The sequence below is a fragment of the Fragaria vesca genome, linkage group LG3, assembly GCF_000184155.1.
Source record: "Fragaria vesca subsp. vesca linkage group LG3, FraVesHawaii_1.0, whole genome shotgun sequence".
Lineage (NCBI taxonomy): Eukaryota > Viridiplantae > Streptophyta > Magnoliopsida > Rosales > Rosaceae > Fragaria > Fragaria vesca.
In genome coordinates this window covers 13661791-13681714 of record NC_020493.1, presented here as the reverse complement: position 1 = coordinate 13681714, position 19924 = coordinate 13661791, and the positions used below count along the sequence as shown (strand labels likewise).

Genomic DNA, 19924 nt, shown 5'->3' with positions numbered 1-19924 from the left:
AGAGAGAGAGAGAGAATTTACTCAAAGAGGATATGGCAAATTACGATGCTGAATACTGGCCTGTATGTATCAAGCATGGCTGTTTTAAGTGCCTAGAGAGACAAGTTTTGAAAAATTAACACAGAAGTATAGTTCTCAGCTTCCTTGCTGATTAAAGGGCAATTTTACTTGGCTAACAAGCTATGATCACCATTTTGGCAACATTCTCACCTCTACCTAATTTTGGCAACATGTTCAATTTTTTACCTAAGACTATTACTCTACCTCTACCACCAGAAACATAGCATTAAAGGCACAAATTCTGAGGCTCACAGTTCCAATAGACTGAAACAAGTACATGACCATTTCCTTGTTCATATAAAATGCATTGAGCAAACCTAACCTTATCAGCAAATCCATAACCACTTCCTTTCCCGGAGGTAGCGGACGACGGCGAACTGCATGCAACAGCATTACTGCTCAGTATCTACAATAAGCTCCCTAACAATCTCCATTACTAAATCAAGCTGAAAAACACAATCCAAAACTACCTGCTCGGACTGCTACTCGCATCCAACTCGGCATTCTCCTCCAACACCAAATCGAGCTTATCAATCTGCACCACTATCGGTTCCACTTGCACATTGCTCACAGATGGCAGCTATCAAATCACAGCCAAAAAAATAAACTTAATTACGATTTACGAAACTTTCTAATTTCATTTCCTTCAGATTTTCACCAAGCCTAAAGCGAATCGTATCGAAAAGTTAACAAAATGAAAGTAGCAGAGTTCAATACAAACCACAATCACAAGTTTTCCGACTCTGGCCGTGGTGACGTGCAGCGCCGGCGGCAATCCCATGCTAGAGTGCAAAGCATCGCCGTCCATATCTGCAATCCAAAACCGAAATCCTCATTAACGAAAACTGTAACGGCTGCGAAATTGAGGCGAGAAGAAGAAGAGAGATGGAATTGACCTAGATTGGAGAGCTGCACAGTGCGTCCCTGCAGCTTGAACTGGTCTCGGGAGAAGGATTTGAGCCAGTACTTGAGAGTGTACTCCAGCGCGCGAGCCAGAATGGACTCCATTGCCGGAAATGAGCTTCGGAAATCCGATTAAGCCGCGGCGGGGCTCCGGAGGCGTTCGGATCTAGGCGATCGGGTTCGGATCGGGCATTTGGGGTTTGGGGAGGAAATGGTTTGCTTTTTTGGTTTTCAGGTGGGAATCTGAGAAAGAGTGGAGGTTATTTTCTCCCGAGGTGAACGAGGCGGGCCGGAAGGCACGTGAGCGTGAGTGAGGGGCACGTGAGATTTATGGATCTGGGGATTTGTGCTTACTGTGTGTCAGAAACCATGGCAGTCTGTACAGTGGATTTGTCGGCATGGCGATTCGGTTTTGTGGCTGAAATGACAGTTCTGTCCTTTTATCACCCTTTCTTTTAATCGTGGTGTAAATTATATATATTTTACCACGTCTACTGTAACTTATTCAGACTTCAGAGTATGAATTATCATCAAACCTTCGAACTTATTGTTCTGTAAATGTTTGTTTTCGTGGTCACTTCTTTGGTTAGAGATTATATTTGTTGTATAATTTGTTTTAGCTTCTGGGACTTGAGCGATAGTAGTACGTGTTGGGATTTTAAGAAATAAGATCGTAATATTTGTTGGGAATTTTGATATTGTGTGAGAGAAAGTTGTGTTTTGTTATTTGGAAGAGTGTAGGCGAGCTTATGCTAGCTAAAGGTGAGGAAGATCAATGTAAAAGAGGGGATATGAAACTTCTTCTGATATGATGCAAGAGGGAACATAAAACTTCAATTGTAAAATATATGAGACTTCAACAGCCAATACTCTATTTTTTTTCAATGAAAACTTTTGTGTTAAGCACTTCAACTTCAAATAAATGTGTGTTTAGTGGTTTGGAATCAGTAAGCGAGAATACGTTATTCATTCATTCTTATTCAAAAGATAAGAACTTGGTTCCAAAGAGTATGCGTTAGAATTCGATAGAAAAGTGCATGGGGTGAAAATATTAGTGCGTCCGGTTAGGGCTAGGCATCCAAAACCTGTCCCGAGATTCCGTTCTAAAAATGAGCTGGACGAGACGGGCTTCTATATGAAAATGTGTAATCTCGTCCCGGCCTGTCTTGTTTTGAGAAAACGGGTCCGGATCCGGGACTAGCCCATTAGATCCCGATTAATCCCATCCCGACCCATTAGCCCATAATTTATTAAATTTAATTAAATTATGTTTTCCTATATTATGTTGCTTCCCTTCTCATATACCCTTGGATTAATCAAAACTATGACAAACAACTACTCTCTTTTCTTCCCCATCCCCAATCCTTAATTCTCAATTGAAATCTCTCCAAATCTCCAGTCTTCCCAATTTAGTCCATATACCAATCCTTCTCACTTCTCACCAATACCCAATTCGATCACCAATCTCTCTCTCTAGAGACTACCTGGGCCTCCGTCACAAATCTTTGCAAGCTCTTCAAGGCACCATTTAGAGTCGGCATATCTTAGCGAAAACACAACGACTGCCGCCGCGGAGTCGTCGATCGCTTCCAGAAGACTGGTTCATCGTAGAGGCTGTTGGTGATTGTGTGGCTGGTGTCTTCCATTTTCCTATCTCTATCTCACTTTCTGCGCACATAATCTCTCTCTCCATATCTCAATCACCTCTCCTTGTCCATTCTTAATTTTTTGGGAATAGAAGCTGCACTGTTTTTTTTTTTTACTTTGAGAAGCTCTTTATTTTCCTGTAGGATCCAGATTTGGTCTCGGTCCCGTCCCGCACCCGATGGCTTCGAGACTTTCGGGATCTGGTGTGAAAAACGGGAATCTTGTCTCGTCCCGTCCCGGCAAATTTTAACGGGATCGGGATCAGTCAATACTCGGCCCATGCCCAGCCCTACGTCCGGTAACGTTTTTGAAAACAATTTTCAAAAAAGTGCGACTATTGAGACCTCCAAATTTGCTCATTAGACCTCAGTCTATTGTGAATTATTAAATGACATATATATCTTTATATACAATTACTATTAAAGACAATACTTATACAAAAGGAAATGACATATTTATTCTCTCTAGACTTTCCAATTCAATAATAAATGATTACATTCTTTATTATTTTCCTTATATATTTTTGTTTTCCAATTTCTTTTTATTTAAAGCAAATATATATATATATATATAGTTCATAACAGCTAAAACAATGATCAAATATTAATCATATGACATAAAATTTTGTATTATCATACATGTTGAAAGCATATACTTGCAAGGTGTATAAATATTTTTGCAAAAATATATATATATATATCTATTGATTATAGAAAATATATATCTATTAAAATAATTTTTATGAGGTATAAAAATAGAGATCAAATTATTCAAAATAAAAAACAAAGAAAAAATAACACGTACAAAAAAGAAAAACAAAAGTTAAAAAGATATATAGAATAGTTCATGATAAAACATTTTCTTGCATGAAAAAAATAATTAAAAAAATGAAGGTAGGGATAATGGATGTTCAAAAACAAAAGAGTAATTTTAAATACGCACCCCTAATATCTTAATACACACCCTTATTAATTTATGTTTCACATCAAATATTTTAGGTATGTTTAATGACTAAAACATACATCTATTATTAAAAAAGAAAAGGAAATCACAATTAATCTCATCTCCTACCTAAAACCATCAAAACAACTACTTCTTCCCTAAACTAGTAAACTTGACTCTTCTCCACAATTCAAAGTTTCATACAAAAAAAAAAAAACTATTTTAGAGTTCATGACCCGAATTTCGACTGCTACTAAATAATCAAATGTATTGTTGAATTGTTTATTTGGGTTCTATCTTTTTTTCTTTTTCTTTTTTGTATCAGTTTAGTTTTGATCTTGCAGACCATTTTGAAGTACTACATGTTCATCTTGACATTTTGTATTGAAAAAGTAGGTATATATGTTTAATAGCTAGTGACCTAGTGTACTTCTACTAGCTTGTGAATTCCAAATGATTGATGTCGCATCGGAGATTAGAGGTGTAATAATAGTCTTTTGATTATAAATTTGACGATGAAAAGAAAAAATTTATAGCAGAAAATAGAAAAAAAAATACGTAAAAGAGTTACCAAAATATATAGTAAATTTATAATAATACTAAATAACATATTATTTCTTAATTTTAGATATAAGGGTATTATAGGCAGTTTGGGATGTGTATTAAGTTTAATATCGAAATGAAAAACTAGATGAGAGGTGTATTAAGCAAATGGTGTGTATTAAGAAATTAGGGGTGTGTATTTAAAATGTCTCAAAAACAAAAAGGTAAAAAAAAAAACAAAAACAAAGAATGAGAGGTCTATTGAGTGAATAAGAGGTAAAATAAGTAATTAATTGAAATATATGTCAATAAATAACTAAGGTTATGTTATGAATTTGAAATGAAGTCTAGTGAGAAAATGTTTATATTGAAAAGTAAAAAGGAGGTGTAGAGAGAATGAAAAGTATATTGAGTAAATTTGAAGGTCCCAATAGCCGCACTCTTTTCAAAAATGATTATAAAAAATAAAAATGACAAAATAAGATTGTATTTTGTACTTTGGAAATGTATTCGGCAATTTATTGTGAAAAATATTTTTCATATTTTATAAACTAAGAAAATGAAAAAGTGAAAACGTCAAATTATTGTTTTCATTTTTCCTTTGTAAAAGTTGAAAATATTTTCATTTTTCATTTTCAACGTTTTCAGAAATGTGTCACCGAACACATTTTCATCTTATTTTTATTTTCAAAAATAAAAATACAAGTATGAAAACGTTACTGAACGTCAACTTAGTTTAATCAAGTTGTATTTATTAGTATCTAAGTTACATAAACAACTAATAAATAATTATAGTACCTAATGCGACATGTGCGTACAAGAGACTCTCACCATTGCAAAATTAGACGAAAACAGGTTGATGACGCCACCACCAAACTCAAAATTGATTAATAGAGGATTCACAATGCATATACGTACTCGCCTTTTCTACATGATGAAAAATACAAAAATTTAAGTGTCGTTTTCTTAATATTCCTACTACACTTTTTCAAAACTTTTCATAACACAATGATGTGGTCAGGTAATTAAAAGAAAATAAATAACAAACTTTACCAAAATCTCTTACATGGGCCATCTTTTCTCTCTCCATCCCGATTTCATCATTCTCATATACAGTTTGATAGATACATGATTGTGTTGGGGATTAGCTACATTATCGTTGCACTATGATGTGAATCGTTTGATCTATAATTCAAGGGATGGTGCCTATGTATATGTAACAAAAAATTAATTGTGGCACTATTTCAACAAGCTATCATGGTGGGCAAGGTATGGGGCAACCGGGATGTTAAGGCAAATTAAAACGGGTGGTCGATGAAGGATCTTATGTATTTTTTAAGGAAAAAAAAATAAAACTAGTGTGATGAAATTCACAAAATTAAATAACATAATTACCAAAAAAATTAGAAAAATGAACATCTAGGCAGAAATTGAGATGGTGGTTTCCTTGACCTCCAAGAAAAATAAAGTACTTGGGAAGCAAGTCATACTGTCATGCATACAGAACCCCACACTCCTAGAAAGTCTTTTTTTTTTTTTTAATCTAACTGATTTCAAACAAAAAGTCAAAATAAATACCCAAATAATATGCAATGCTTAACAAACATCATGTTCCATGTTCCAACATGTTCAATATGTCAAATTGAATTTGTTCTTTTGGTTAAAATGTCCTTTTTCTTTTGGCCCTTAAGTTCTTACTTATGTTTGTTGATTAATATAACTAAGAAGATGACTGATTCAAAACTATGAACAGTACATACACCAATCATCAACTAAATAGGATAATATGAAATCCTAACTATCTTGTTAAGAAAAAAAATTGAATCATTACTATATATTACTATAATGAATCAATATAAAAATGATCACCGACCTTGTAAGAAGCTTGATAATAATAACCAATACTCCTTAACTAGCTATATAAGAGCAACGTTAACCAAGTCCTATTTGAAGATGTTTTATTCTTTTAGCACCCCTTTTGTTACTATTCATATATGATTCATTTTCTCATCTCTAACAATAAGATTTTACATTAGGTATTATTTTACCTATTTTAGATTAAAATATGATTGATGCAAATTATTTAGATAAGGACCCACAACCCACAGTTATTATTCTTAAAATTTGCCCAAATGTAAGACTCATAATAAGACTTGGTCATATAGTGATAAAACCAGCTCCATCTCTTTTGGGTTGTTAGAGATTGTTTCTAATTTGATCACAGCCTTGGAATATAAAACGGTTGTTGGAGTTGCTCTAAGGTAGTAACCATCATATTAGATGATTTCATAAGCACCGAATTTTTTATTAGACTAAAACGTCCATAAGTAATTTGGTACGGGAACATTCAATCCAAGATTAGTTTGGTTAGTTCAAAGAATGATACTCATATATAAAGACGAGTTTTGAAGCGGCAGTTGCCATCGAATTACATAGCTCTAATGTCACTATGGTAGCAACAATTTCTTGTAACTTTTACCCGGCACTATGACATTTTCCAAGCCTAGGTTTGTGCAGGCTCAACTATACTTTGTCACATTAGAACTCCAAAATCAATGCAGACTTTAATGTAGTTACACATACATCATACAAATTCTTTTCTGGTTTTTAAGAGAAAGAAATCAAAACTCATCCTGCTAACAAATACCTGCCCACATTTATGGTCTTCACAATTGATCATCACATAAATGCACATTGCTGTTTATAGAAGTTCTATGTTATCAATACCACAGACGATGGGTAAATTGAAAGCAATGATTTGCAATTGCTTATTGTGGAGGTAAAAAGCCAGACCACCACAAGCAAGGCACAATGGTTATCATTTACAATTTTCTTTTTCCATGCAAACAACATGATGCCCTATACTATTACATATCAATACATAAGGTCAAGTACCCTTTTGAGTATGAAGAAAACCTTCTCTAGCTTCCTCGCAAACAATGCTTCTAAGTTGGTATAAGTTTGCATTCATCCTAAAACAAAAGGAAAAACGAAATTGTGGATTGAAATTGCATCCAACCAAAGCAAGTTCTCATTCTCATTAAGAAAGACAGACCCACTAAACTATTGGCTAGAGATTTTCTCAGCCTCATATTACTACAAACACAATACACTACACATCGCATGTGATCATTGGTCATTCAAATCCAAAAGAACAAATATCCCCAAATGTATTGTCACAAAATTGACATTATATACCACAAAGATGAAACCCTTACCACATTATACCAAAATCCAAAAACAAAAATAATCATAACAAAGAAAAAAGAGAAAGGTAAAGAAACGTGTAGAGGAGGTTGGAGAAGTTGTATGTTCTGGTTCAACTACATACAAATAACCCAAAAACCCAAACTAACAAAACCAAACCAGACCAAACCAAAGCAATCCCCGAAAGCTTTGACAATCTTTACAAGATTGGCACACAGCAGAAGCAAGCTGATAGAGTCGTAAACGAATAGTCTTTTTCATTCCTTATTTTTTTTCTTTCTTTCCTTTTTAATATCATCATCATCATCATCATTATCTCTTCTCTCTCTCCTCCGATCTTCCCCCTGGTTTTCTGGCGATTTCTAGGCGGTTTTTTTTTTCCTAGAGAGAAAACCCTAATCATCTCTACATTTTAATTTTCAAACCCTTTTAAAAAATCCCATCTTTTTCGTTTCTGTAAATTCTTTTATTTCATTTTTTTTTTTTTTTTTGATTCAAGAAGCATAAATAAGCTTCCTTTAATTGCAAAGATTGCATCTTCCGAATTGGGATTTCTAGATTTTAGGTTCTGGGTGTCATCGAAGATAAGGGGGACTTTGTTTTTCCTGGTGGGTAGTTTTGTGCTTGCGCAATTCTGATCGTCTTGTTTGGCTTTTTATATTGACAAGGCCTTTGTGGGTTTTTGGTTTTGCGGTTTGGGTAGTTGTGGGATTTTTTGGATGCTGTAGGGTTGTGGAACGAGGAGATGGAGACACTTGGTAGCTAAAGCTTGTGAATTTGGAGCTGTTTCTTATTTGGGTTTGGTCTTTTTTATATTTTCTGTTCAAGTTCAAAAGAGAAACAGCTCTGAAGGGTTATGATTAAGACAGTTTGGTTTGAAGAAGAAGGAGGAGAGTGTTTTGCTGATCTTGGTGTTGCTGGCTGTGGTGGGTTTTTGGGATGATGAATGATGGTGGGCGTAATGGTGGTGGTGTTTCCCGCCATGGCAAGGCTAATGGTTTCATTCCAAGCTCGTTTCGGGCCCTTTCCAGTTATCTGAGGATTGTTTCTTCTGGGGCTTCTACTGTTGCCAGGTCGGCGGTGTCGGCGGCTTCTTCTATTGTGGAGAGGGATGAGGATGCTAACCATGATCAGGTAAGTGTTTTTTGTTTTAGTGGGAAGTTCTTGAAAGTTTTCGGTGCAATTGGAGAAAGATTGATATGTCTAGCAAACCTGTGTGAATCTTTGTTTAATGTAGAGTTCAGTTCATTTATTTTGTATTTTTAAGTGTAACTCTATATACATGGTAGTTTGATCTTTGTGGCTGGACTAGACTTTGTGGTTGGGGAAAATAGGAATAGAGCTGCAAAAGAAAAGACTGTAAATGCTGATTGAATGTAGAATTATATGTAAAGAGTTTCAGTTATGAGATTTGTGGTTTGGATATTAGTTGGATTTCTTGCATGTCAATCTCTGACCTTGGAGATGGATCAGAAATGCACCGTGTGGCAGTTACAGTAGTATATGTATGTAAAGAATGTCAGTTAGAGATCTTTGTTTTGCATATTAGTCAAATCTATTGCCTGCGAATCTTTCATCATGAGAAGAGAACACAAATGCACCCCCATTTGTGTTGCTGAAAGGATTGTATAGTATTGGGAGTGTCTGTGCTAGTTTGAAAAGCATCAGTGTCTCAGAACTGTGATTGAGTGTGTGCTTCACAGAATTTAGGGTTTTATGCATGCATGGTTCACAGATTTTGTTCCTATTATTTATTGAGGAATATTGGCGTTTTCATGCTGGGCATAGTCATCTAGTAGATTTTGTCGTAAGAAAAATATCCACATGTATGTTGAGAAAATGGCAGTTTGGAAGGGTAGGTTCTGGCTTGTCATCTGGAGCAATCAATTGTGATTTGTCGGTTTTCTATAATGTCGGATAGCGCAGAAGTCTGATTGTTTTGTTTAGTAATCACGAGTCTACACGTGTTATTTGAATCAATATTTGGATATGTTAGCAAGATTGAGTGAATTTTGCATAGTATTTTGTCGGCTGCAGGCTATATATCCACATGCATGTCGAGAAAGTGGCAGTTTGGAATTGTAGGTTCTAATTCGTTTATCTGGAACAATTGATTGTGATTTGTCGCTTGTCTATAATATCGGATAGCGCAGAAGTTTTCACGATTGTTTCACTTAGTAATCAGTAATCACGAGTCTACACATGTTATTTGAATCAATATTTGGATATGTAAGCAAGATTGAGTGAATTTTTGTTAGTATTTTGTCGGCTGCACACTACATATTCTACGTGTTTTGATCCAAATGTCATTACTCTTGCCGTTTAAGCTATTTCTATTGAAAGTGAGGTACGCTGATTTGGAAAGATTTTGCCACATCTTTTTATATTTCATGGTCTGATATATTCTTGTTTTGATCCGTCCACCCTTCAAAAACTAAACATTTTCTCTTAATTCAATTGAAAAGATTCACGTTCTGCGCGTATAGTGATAGTTAAGTTGATTCTGGCATGCCTGCCTTAGATGACCCTAGAAATAAGTCAGATGGGTTTCAGACGGTCTAAATAAGTTTTGCTGGCCAGTCTTTTTGAGATGCTGTATAATAGGAGATGATATTAAGCACTGGTTTAGAGTAAAGTTATACTAATGTCAGTCGTACATATCCTGATTCTCAAATATGATAGTAAGGCATATGTTGAAGAATAAGGACATTTTCTTCTCAAGTTTGATTTGGATGATATAGGGATTACTCATGTTGGTCAACAAGGTGAGTTTAAACTTAATTTATAGTATGAAGAGGTTTCTCCTTTGTCCTTGGAACTAGAAGTTACTGAGGGCATGGGTGGAAAGAAGAGGTGTTGTATTGAATGTTGGTCTGTTTCAGTAAGTGAAGTTCGTTGCAATATTCTATTATGTTTTGACTTTGTAAGAGGTTTTTTACAAAATGATTCTGTAATGAGATCATGGCTTGTGCATCATATCTTGTGCGACATGCTTAGTTATGTAGATTTAGATATCCCTGGGTGTTTATAGCTAAATTGATTTCAGCATCCACTAGTTTACCATAATATAAGCTGCTGTAGACTTGTAGACGCTGATGTTCTATTATAGAATATAGTGTATAGACTGAATTAGACACAAGATTTAATGATGTATTTATTGCTTCATATGCAAATTAATTTTGGTAGAAAGTTTCTGAAGTGGTCATTCCTTTACCTACTGATAGAGTTACCTGGGACCACTTCTGCAGCTGCACAGAGTCTTTAGCTAAATTTGTCACAAAAACCAAAAAGAAAAATTTATCTTAAAAGCTGACATTTTCCGAGACACGTTATGAATTGCTGCTTGACTAGAAGTTAGATATGCCTCAAAAGGAAAATTGTTTTCGGAGTGCTTGGAAAGATACAAATGATTTATATTATTCTTGCTTGTAGTTCGTGTGAATGAGATTCTGAACAGGCTTATATCATCTTATATTTCGTCCAGAAATATAACTTGAAATTTTGAAAGCATGAGATCAATTCACAGCGAAAGCTTGTGCAGATTTCAGGGCCTTATTGTATTTGGGTAATCAAAATATATCATTATAAAACATGATTGTGCATAGCCTCTTGGAACGAGTGACAAAGAGTGTTTAACTGTTGAGAAGTCATTTATGTAGCAGTTTTGAGAGTTGAGCTTTATTTGTCTCTACTAATCATTTTAGGACCAACTGAACGTTTTTATGTTAAGTGGACCATCTTAATGTAATTCTATTAACTTGTTAAGTGATGGGAGGACTTATCTGGGTATATTCTTTGGATTTTGCTATGAAAGTAGATTACTATTTGTTTGAGATTGTTAATCTTTCAGCATAGGTATACAAAGTACATATATTCCATTCCTGCTTTCACATTTCTCTGCAAGATTTGTTCTCCACCACACAATTGTTTTGTTCATATTCAGATCAATAGCTCTTTATATTGTTATTGTTGTTCTTTTGCTTTGGGTGAAATTTAACTTTTGTCTTAACCGTTTTCTTTTTGGGAAAAATAAAGGTAAACTGGGCTGGATTTGACAAGTTAGAAGGGGAGGGAAATGTCTACCGGAAAGTTCTTCTGCTGGGTTACCGCTCTGGTTTCCAGGTTTGGGATGTTGAAGAAGCAGATAATGTCCGTGACCTAGTTTCCACACATGATGGTCCTATTTCATTTATGCAAATGCTACCTAAACCAATAGCATCAAAGAGATCAGATGACAAGTTTGCAGAAAGCCGTCCGTTGCTGGTAGTTTGTGCTGATGGGTCAGTTTCCATTGATAATAACATGGAGGATGGGACTGCCCCTCGAAATGGTATTAATACAAACAGCCATGACAAAGTGAACAGTAGTTTTGTGCCTACATCTGTTCGGTTCTATTCCTTGAGATCTCAATCCTATGTTCATGTTCTGAAGTTCAGATCAGCTGTTTTTTCTGTAAAGTGCAGTTCTCGAGTTGTTGCTGTTTCTCAAGCAACTCAGGTATATACCTGTATATGCAAAGTTTCTGCCATAATTACTTCTCTTTCTTCGATGCTTAAGTATTTAATCTTGTGTATTGCAGATACACTGTTTTGATGCCACAACGTTAGAGCGGGAATATACTATTCTTACCAATCCTATAGTTACGGGATTCCCTGGTTCTGGAGGTATAAGTTGTGGACCTGTTGCAGTAGGCAAGAGATGGCTAGCTTATAGTGGAAGTCCTGTTGCAGTAACAAATTCTGGGCGCGTTAATCCACAACATCTGGCACCTTCCGCTAGCTTTCCTTCAAATGGGAGCCTGGTTGCTCACTATGCAAAAGAGTCAAGCAAGCAACTAGCTGCTGGCATTGCGACATTGGGAGACATGGGGTATAAGAAGCTGTCCCGGTACTACTCGGAGCTTGTACCTGATAGTATCACTTATCCTCAGTCAGGGAATCCTGGTCGGAAAGCCAATGGAACTGTCAACAGCCAGTCAACAGACACAGATTCTGTTGGAATGGTATATGTCCTCAAAATTCTGTTTTCATGCTAATATAGTTGTAATCCATATTTTAGAATTTGATAGTATTTTAGTGTATTTCTGGACAATCCCTTTTCATACATCGTGATTTCAAGCGCTCACTTACATTGTACAACCTGATAGGAAATGTTCTTATATTACATTATTACATGAATTTCATTGATTTACCATGCATATAATGGTGCTATTAGGTAGGGTATTTACTTATCATTTGCATGGTTTAATCGTTGTTGTTTTTGACTATAATATAGTTTTAGGGGTAACTGACACCTTCCTGGTCTTTTCATATTCAATTTGGGTTCTTTGTGATTATTATTTCCTTTGGTTTGTCAGGTCATTGTCAGAGATATTGTCAGTAAAGCTGTTATTGCACAGTTCAGGGCTCACCAGAGTCCTATTTCTGCATTATGCTTTGATCCTAGTGGTACGCTTTTAGTGTCTGCTTCGGTTCAGGGGCATAACATCAATGTTTTTAAGATAATGCCTGGACCTCCTGGAGTCTCCTCTTCAACTGATGCTGATGCATCTCATGTACATCTTTACAGGCTACAACGCGGAATGACAAATGCAGTAAGAACTGTGTTCTTTTTTTGGTCATGTGTAGAGTATGTTGCATGTAACAACAATCACTTGTTTGATATTAATCTTTTTCTCTATTGGTCTGTACCTTTGCAGATTATTCAGGACATTAGTTTCAGTGATGACAGCAGCTGGATTATGGTTAGCTCGTCTAGGGGCACTAGCCATCTGTTTGCTATAAATCCTTGGGGAGGACCTGTTGATATTCCAAGTTCTGATGCTAGCTTCAATCCAATAAATACTGTATCAGGTGTCACAACTAGAGCGGCAGTTCGTTGGCCACCTAATTCAGGTTTGCAAATGCCTCATCAGCAGAGCCTCTGTTCATCTGGTCCCCCAGTTACACTTTCTGTTGTTAGTAGAATAAGAAATGGAAACAATAGTTGGAGAGGCACTGTAACTGGTGCTGCGGCGGCTGCCACTGGCAAGATGAATTCCCTCTCTGGGGCAATTGCTTCCTCTTTTCATAATTCCAAAGGCAATGATTACCATGTTGTTTCCAGCGCTTTGAAGGCGAAGTACCACCTTTTGGTCTTTTCTCCATCTGGTTGCATGATACAATATGCATTGCGAATACCAAATGGTCTAGATTTAACAACTGTGACTGGATTAAACACTGCTGCTTATGAGTCAGATCACGAGTCTGATGGAAGATTAGTGGTTGAAGCAATCCAGAAGTGGAACGTATGTCAGAAGCAGAACCGAAGAGAACACGAGGATAGTACTGACATATATGGTGAGAATAGAAATATAGACAGCAATAAGATATATCCTGAAGAAATGAAGAAGGGAAACACCGTATATCCTGAAGCTTGGAGTTCTATCACAAAAGAAAAGATCACCCCTGAGGAAAAACATCATTTGTATATTTCAGAAGCTGAACTACTGCAGATGCATGAAACTCGAAGTCCACTATGGGCAAGACCTGAGGTATCTATGTTATATATTGATTTCTTTATTGTCATTATGCATGATATTCATATGAATTCCTTGATGTCGTGCTTAAGATGCTTTTGGTTATTGTTTGCCAGCTATACTTTCAGTCGATGATTGTGGAAGGTGTGAAGATGGATGGTGAAACTGCTGCTGGAGGAGAAATTGAGATTGAAAGGATTCCGACTCGCATGATTGAAGCAAGGTCAAAGGATTTAGTCCCAGTTTTTGACTATCTTCAGACTCCTGTGTTCCAACCAACAAGGTGGGAAGACTTTTCTATGCATCATTTTATTTACTTACATGGCATATGTCTGATTTCTTTCTTGTTTGTTGCCTCTTCCAAGCACGAAGGAAAAGTAAATATTGCTTTACATGAATTAGTATCTTGTCTTATGCAGGGTTGCTGCTGTGAATAGCAATATCAGTGGGAAACTTATTCAACAGAGGTCTGGGATACCTGAAAATGACAGGCTTTCATGCAGAAGCAGTTCAAACTCTCTCGATACCATGACCCACAGTGGGGCTGGACTCACAGAACACTGCACTGGTAGTGAAGAAACTGGGTGGGGTGTTCCTCAGATGACAATAGGAAGCAAGGGCTCTGTAAATAACTATGACAGCCCAGAGACAAAGACTCAGCTTGAGACTGTAAATAGTAGAGAGCACAGCTTTAAAATGGAGGCTCAACTCAAGTTTGTAAATAATGACATAGAAGAAGACATGGGAATGGGGAATCTTTTTGAACAGGGAGGTGATGAGTATGATTAGAGGTACGTTATCTTACTAATGTAGAATAGCTGGTGGGATTTTCTTTGGTGTTGCAAATAGATTTCTATTACTTGTAGACTCTTGGTTCTAGTTATTCATATGCAGAGATAATGATTTCCATTTATCACGTTACTTGCTTTTGTTACTGTTATGTGGTCAAAATTTGGACCATAGGTTTTTACCAGTATGATTTTGATTTCTCAGGTATGCAGATATTCTTTGGTTCTCCTGGGAGGGTAACAATGTTAATACAATGGGTGGTTTTGAGAAAAGCATGAGCAATAGGGGTGGCTGGCTTTACTGATGCGGAAATTGTGGATATTATGTGGCTGGTTTTCATCTTGGTTGACTCTGTAAATAAATTGGCCATATAACGTTTCCTAATCGGTTGTAATATGTACATAACAATAGAATTACCTTCTATGCCGCTTTTTCAATCTCTGTCTCTTTCGCCAAGTTAGCTTACGATGCTCTCAGATATAATTGTTGCATATCTTGAGTGGGAGTAGTATTTTGTGCTTTCATAGCCCAATAGTTCAAAGCTATTCTGAAATGCAACAAGGTAGAGCAGAAAGTTATTTTACTGTTCAGAATTTCTTCTACCGGGCACAAGGGAAGTGTTACCTCCTTGTGACTCTAGGAGAGAGCATCTTTGATTGTTCGAGTGTTTAGGATGCATCATGCATGTAGCTCATGAAGAATAGAAAACTGGTAATCCACTACTTTATAGCACTAGGATCAAATTCGTGCAGTCTGATTGCTAGTATATCAGACAAAAAGTCGAAGAAACAAGACAATCTCGATGATAGTTTGTTTTGGTTTTGCTTTATCCATCCCCTCGCTTTGTGCAAAGCTGCTGCTGCTTCTTATTGTTGTCAGCAATACTTTCTTGCTTCGGAAGAACTTCCTCTCAAGCTCTTGATCTCTTCTAAGCCACTCCTCTATCGTAGGTGTTTTTCCATCTTCCTCCGCTTGCTGCAAATCGTTCCTTGGGTCCACAAGAGTCTTCATCTCCTTGTCCAATTCATCGATATACTTTTGGAACTGGTGTGTTCTTGGTACCAGAACAGATGCAAAAGCACAGCATGGGAGAGTTTCTCCTCTACAGAAGGATGGATTGAGATCACTTCTTAATGAGCCTTGGTAAACTGAAGTGCTTAATTTGCTGTGCTTAGTGTGTAGGAGTACGACTGGAGTAAGGCTCACAACAAAATATTAAAAAAGAGGATCAAATTTGAAGCTGTAGATTAGAAGAAGAAGTGCAAAGTCACTAAATTCTTTTAGGAATCTAAGCACACAGTCAGAGGTCATTCCATAACAGAAATTGCCGCGGCTAACGACAATGAACTAAGAAGATAAACCGACACTAGTAAACGCACAAATGGATTGGATTGAAGAAATCATTCCATATATACTGAAAGATCATCCAGTTTCTAACAATTCACAGCAAACCAATGAATTCAGTGTAGCACAACATCTTAGTTCTTTCAAAGCACCACACATAAAATGCGATACGTCAAACAGCTCAGACTAGGCATGGTGCTAAGAACGCAGTAAAGAAGCATGCATTGGATTGAGCAGCTATTTGATAAAGTTTCATATATAAGAAGTGAAATCTCAACCAGTTTCTAGCATTCCTAAGCAAAATACATTGTTCATCATGCAGTAGCAGTAGCAGTAGCACTACATCATCTCTAGGTCTTTGTAAACTCCAACACAAATAAAACGCTAGCACTTTCGGATCAATCAAACTACGCAAGTTGCTAATAATTAGACCTGCACCTGCATTTAACGAACTGCAGGAATCTGCTAACAGTAGTCTCGTGCAGTTCCCGCAACAGCCTCTCTCTCCAACATTCATGCACTACAATGGACTCCAAAGAAGGGCATAGAAGCGCTAGGCAATCTAAAGATGCTACTCTTAAATCATCATGCAGACTACCATTTAGCTTAAGCGATCGCAAGCATTCGTGACCCATAAATGCAACAATAGCACCTGTATTAACCGCTGTGACACTATCTAGACAAAGCACCTCCAAGTTTATGCAATTCTTAGCAAGAGCTACAAATGTTTTCTCTGTCAGTAAGGATCTAGAGGAAAAGAAGTATCTAGAGGTCAAGTTCAACTTCTTGAGGGTTGGAATTGTGGAGATTGCCTGTCCTCCCACATCAGTTAGCTTGCCACACTTGGTCAAACTCAGCTTCTCCAAGACACGCATCTTGCACAAAAGCAAGACTCCGTCATCAGTGATCCTACTGCAGCCGGCAAGGCTCAATACCTCGATGGTTTCTGAGCAAGACCCATTTACCAAAAATCTCAATCCGTCATCAGTAATGGAGTAACTTTCTAAACACAAAACGCGAATGGGACAGCTAGAGGACCCAATTGCTTCAAGGACTTTGTCCGAAACCCAAGAACAACCTCCCAAATCCAAATGAGTCAAGCTATGTGCTGTTGAAGTGATCATGGCCATAAATCCAAACATCCCAACAACCTCTCTCCCGAGTCTCCTCTTTGCCAAATAACTCAATCCGTTATCGGAGCAACCTCTCAAACTCAAAACGCGGATGAGACAAGTAGAGGGTTCAAGGACTCTGTCCGGAACCAAAGAACAACGTTCCAACACCAAATGAGTCAAGGCCGCTGAAGTGATCATGGCCATAATTCCAACCATCCCAACCTCACTGTTTTTAATCACAACCTTGGACAATTTGAGACATCCATTTACCAAAGCGCACAAACCTTTGTCCCCAACTTGTTGAAGCTCCCGTAGTTGATCTCCTGATTCTCCTCTACCACTTAGCAGCATCTCCCATAGTTCTTCTCGGTCTCTGTTAAAAGCTGATGGAGAAGGTGGTACAGCATCAAGTTTGATGGCCTCCAAATTGGGGCAGGATTGGGACACCAATTCGAGGTAGTCATCGCTGATTCTGATTACCTTGTTTGTTTCGAAAGTGGTTAAGTTTGGGTACCTAGCTAGTAACCGAGGAAGATAGTCGAGGTTGAAAAGTCGGAGTGATGATCGGGTCAGACGCTCCGCGACCCACCATCCCTTGCAGACATGAGAGGCTGATTTTCTAGCTGATGGGTCGGTCACCCGCCTCATGATTCGAAAATTCTAGAGCGCACCCGGAATATCCACCGTCCATTTTAACGCGTGGATCAAGGACGTTTGGAGGACATTTGGAGGCGAGTGAAGAGGAGAAAGGGAAGAGAATCGGTGTGCATCCATCTTCAATGCAGTCCTCATAATGACTCTTCTGGTTTGGCGCCAAACACCACCGCCGACGATGCAGGCCCTTCCTTGCCGGATTCTGGGTTTGGGTTTCCTCCAACACAACGACAGCAGCCCTTCTAGCCTCCCTTCGTTTTCGTTTTCGTTTTTGTCTCCAGGAGAAAGAGACGACGTCGGGAAGGAGATGGAGGCGCTGGAAAGCCTCATCGGAGACTCGCCGTGAAAAAATCCAGAAAAGGCAGAAAAGAGGTATTAAGGATTCGTCCAAAAAAAAAAAGGAATTCGGGCTCGACTCAACGAAACAAAGACATAGAATTGAAGAAGAAGAAGAAGAAGAAGAAGAAGAGAAGGAGGGAGCAACCCTACCAAACGTTGTTACAGTCGCCGTCGGAGCTCGCCGGAAAATGAAGAACACAGTGAAGCAGCCTTGAATTTGATCTCCATTGAATTGGGTTGCATGTGTGATATATGGACTAGGTTTTGTAGAGTAGAAGAAGTGAAAGAGTTCGGCAGTGGTCTCTCTGTCTGGGGTGGCCAGAATCTGGCGGAGTGCGGCGGAGAAGATGGCTGCGGCGGAGAGCGAGAGAGAGGAGGAAGAGGAGAGAGAAACCGGTCAACTCTCGAAATAGGCTGTTGACCGAGGTCAACAGTCTCTTTCCTTTTATAGGGAAATGGACGGCCAAGATTAAAAGTTGGAAAAAATCAACTTTTATAATTTCAAAATGGTATTTTCTAATTTCAAAAAATTCTCTCGAAACTTCTATAAATCGTAAAAAATAGGTTAATGCTCAAAAATTAATTCGAATATAGCGGTGAACTTGTGTCGCTTCGTACTTCGACACCGGGGCCTTAAAATAAGAATGTAACATTTCAAGACAATGGTTGAGGGAAAATGAGGTCTCACACGATGTTGGTCAACCATGTTTCGTGTAAAAAATAAAGTTGAATTAAAGTTGACCAATTTGATGGGTGGCCTAAAGAATCTGGAACATGGTGAATTTTTTTTAGGTAGACCTATTTAATCACCAAGTCTACATCTGACGGTGAAATTTTTATTTTCATATATTTATAAACTCGAATTGTCACGTGCCTACTAAATCGGTATAACTTATTTAATAGGTTATATGACTTATACATCATTGTGAACCAACTATACTGAAAAGAAAAAATTTTCAAAAATCTTGTGAAATAGGATATGACCAGAATAGTGAAATACATATGGGGTTAAAAAATCACAAACTTTCGGTAACGTTTGTTTCCCGATAAAAGTAATCAACTCTAAATACGCTTAGGCGCTCCTGATGGGAGTCTAACCACCGGAGGGCCAATTTAACAATTTTTTTTCATGTGTTGCTAAATCTCATGTATACGAGTTTTAGGTTTGAAAATAAAAACAAATAGGGTTTCGCACGATGCCAGTCAACTGCTTTTCGTGTAATTAATGATGCTGAATTTAGGTTGACTTTTTGTGTAATTAATGATGCTGAATTTAGGTTGACCGGTTCAATGGGCGGTCTAACGATTCTGAAACGGGGTGGATTTTTTTCAGTAGACCTATTTAATCACCATGTCTACATCTAACGGTGAAATTTTTATTTTCACATATTTATGACCTCGGATCGCCACGTGTCTACTAAAGCGGTATAACTTGTTTATTAGGTTATATGACTTGTACATCATTGTGAACCAACTATACTAAAAAGACAAAATTATGAAAATTCATATGAAATAAGATGTGACCGGAATAGTAAAATACATATAAGGTTAAAAAATCACAAACTTTTGGTAACATTTGCTTCCCGATAAAAGTAGTCAACTCTAAATACGCCTAGCGCTCCTAAGGGGAGCCTAACCATCGGAGGGCCAATTTAACAATTTTTTTTCATGCGTTGCTAAATCTCATGTATACGAGTTTTAGGTTTGAAAATAGAAAAAAAATAAAGGTTTCGCACGATGCCAGTCAACCGCTTTTCGTGTAATTAATGATGTTGAATTTAGGTTGACCGGTTCGATGGGGGGTCTGACGAATCCGAAACAGGGTGGTATTTTTTTCAGTAGACCTATTGAATCACCATATCTA

The 19924-nt window shown here is 37.4% G+C and overlaps 3 protein-coding genes across 3 annotated transcripts in view; 1 reads left to right on the top strand and 2 right to left on the bottom strand.

The window, feature by feature from the left end:
• The window catches only part of LOC101295784, an 8628-nt gene extending 7432 nt beyond the window's left edge, over positions 1 to 1196 (bottom strand). Inside the window, exons 1-4 of the mRNA XM_004294292.1 lie at positions 957 to 1196; positions 782 to 870; positions 531 to 640; positions 383 to 437 (exon numbers count right to left, since the gene is read on the bottom strand). Coding sequence (XP_004294340.1) covers positions 383 to 437; positions 531 to 640; positions 782 to 870; positions 957 to 1068 — 366 coding nt within the window. The 5' untranslated portion in view covers positions 1069 to 1196. The remainder of the gene's footprint in view (positions 1 to 382; positions 438 to 530; positions 641 to 781; positions 871 to 956) is intronic.
• LOC101296071 (polyubiquitin-A-like) overlaps positions 1 to 19924 on the bottom strand; it is a 120349-nt gene that overhangs the window by 93842 nt on the left and 6583 nt on the right. The window lies entirely within an intron of this gene.
• On the top strand, positions 12857 to 15146 carry LOC101296936. Its single transcript, XM_004294296.1, has 5 exons — positions 12857 to 12895; positions 13003 to 13834; positions 13936 to 14102; positions 14239 to 14610; positions 14813 to 15146. Exons 1-4 carry the CDS (start codon positions 12891 to 12893, stop codon positions 14606 to 14608), a joined length of 1374 nt encoding a protein of 457 aa, XP_004294344.1. The 5' UTR covers positions 12857 to 12890; the 3' UTR covers positions 14609 to 14610; positions 14813 to 15146.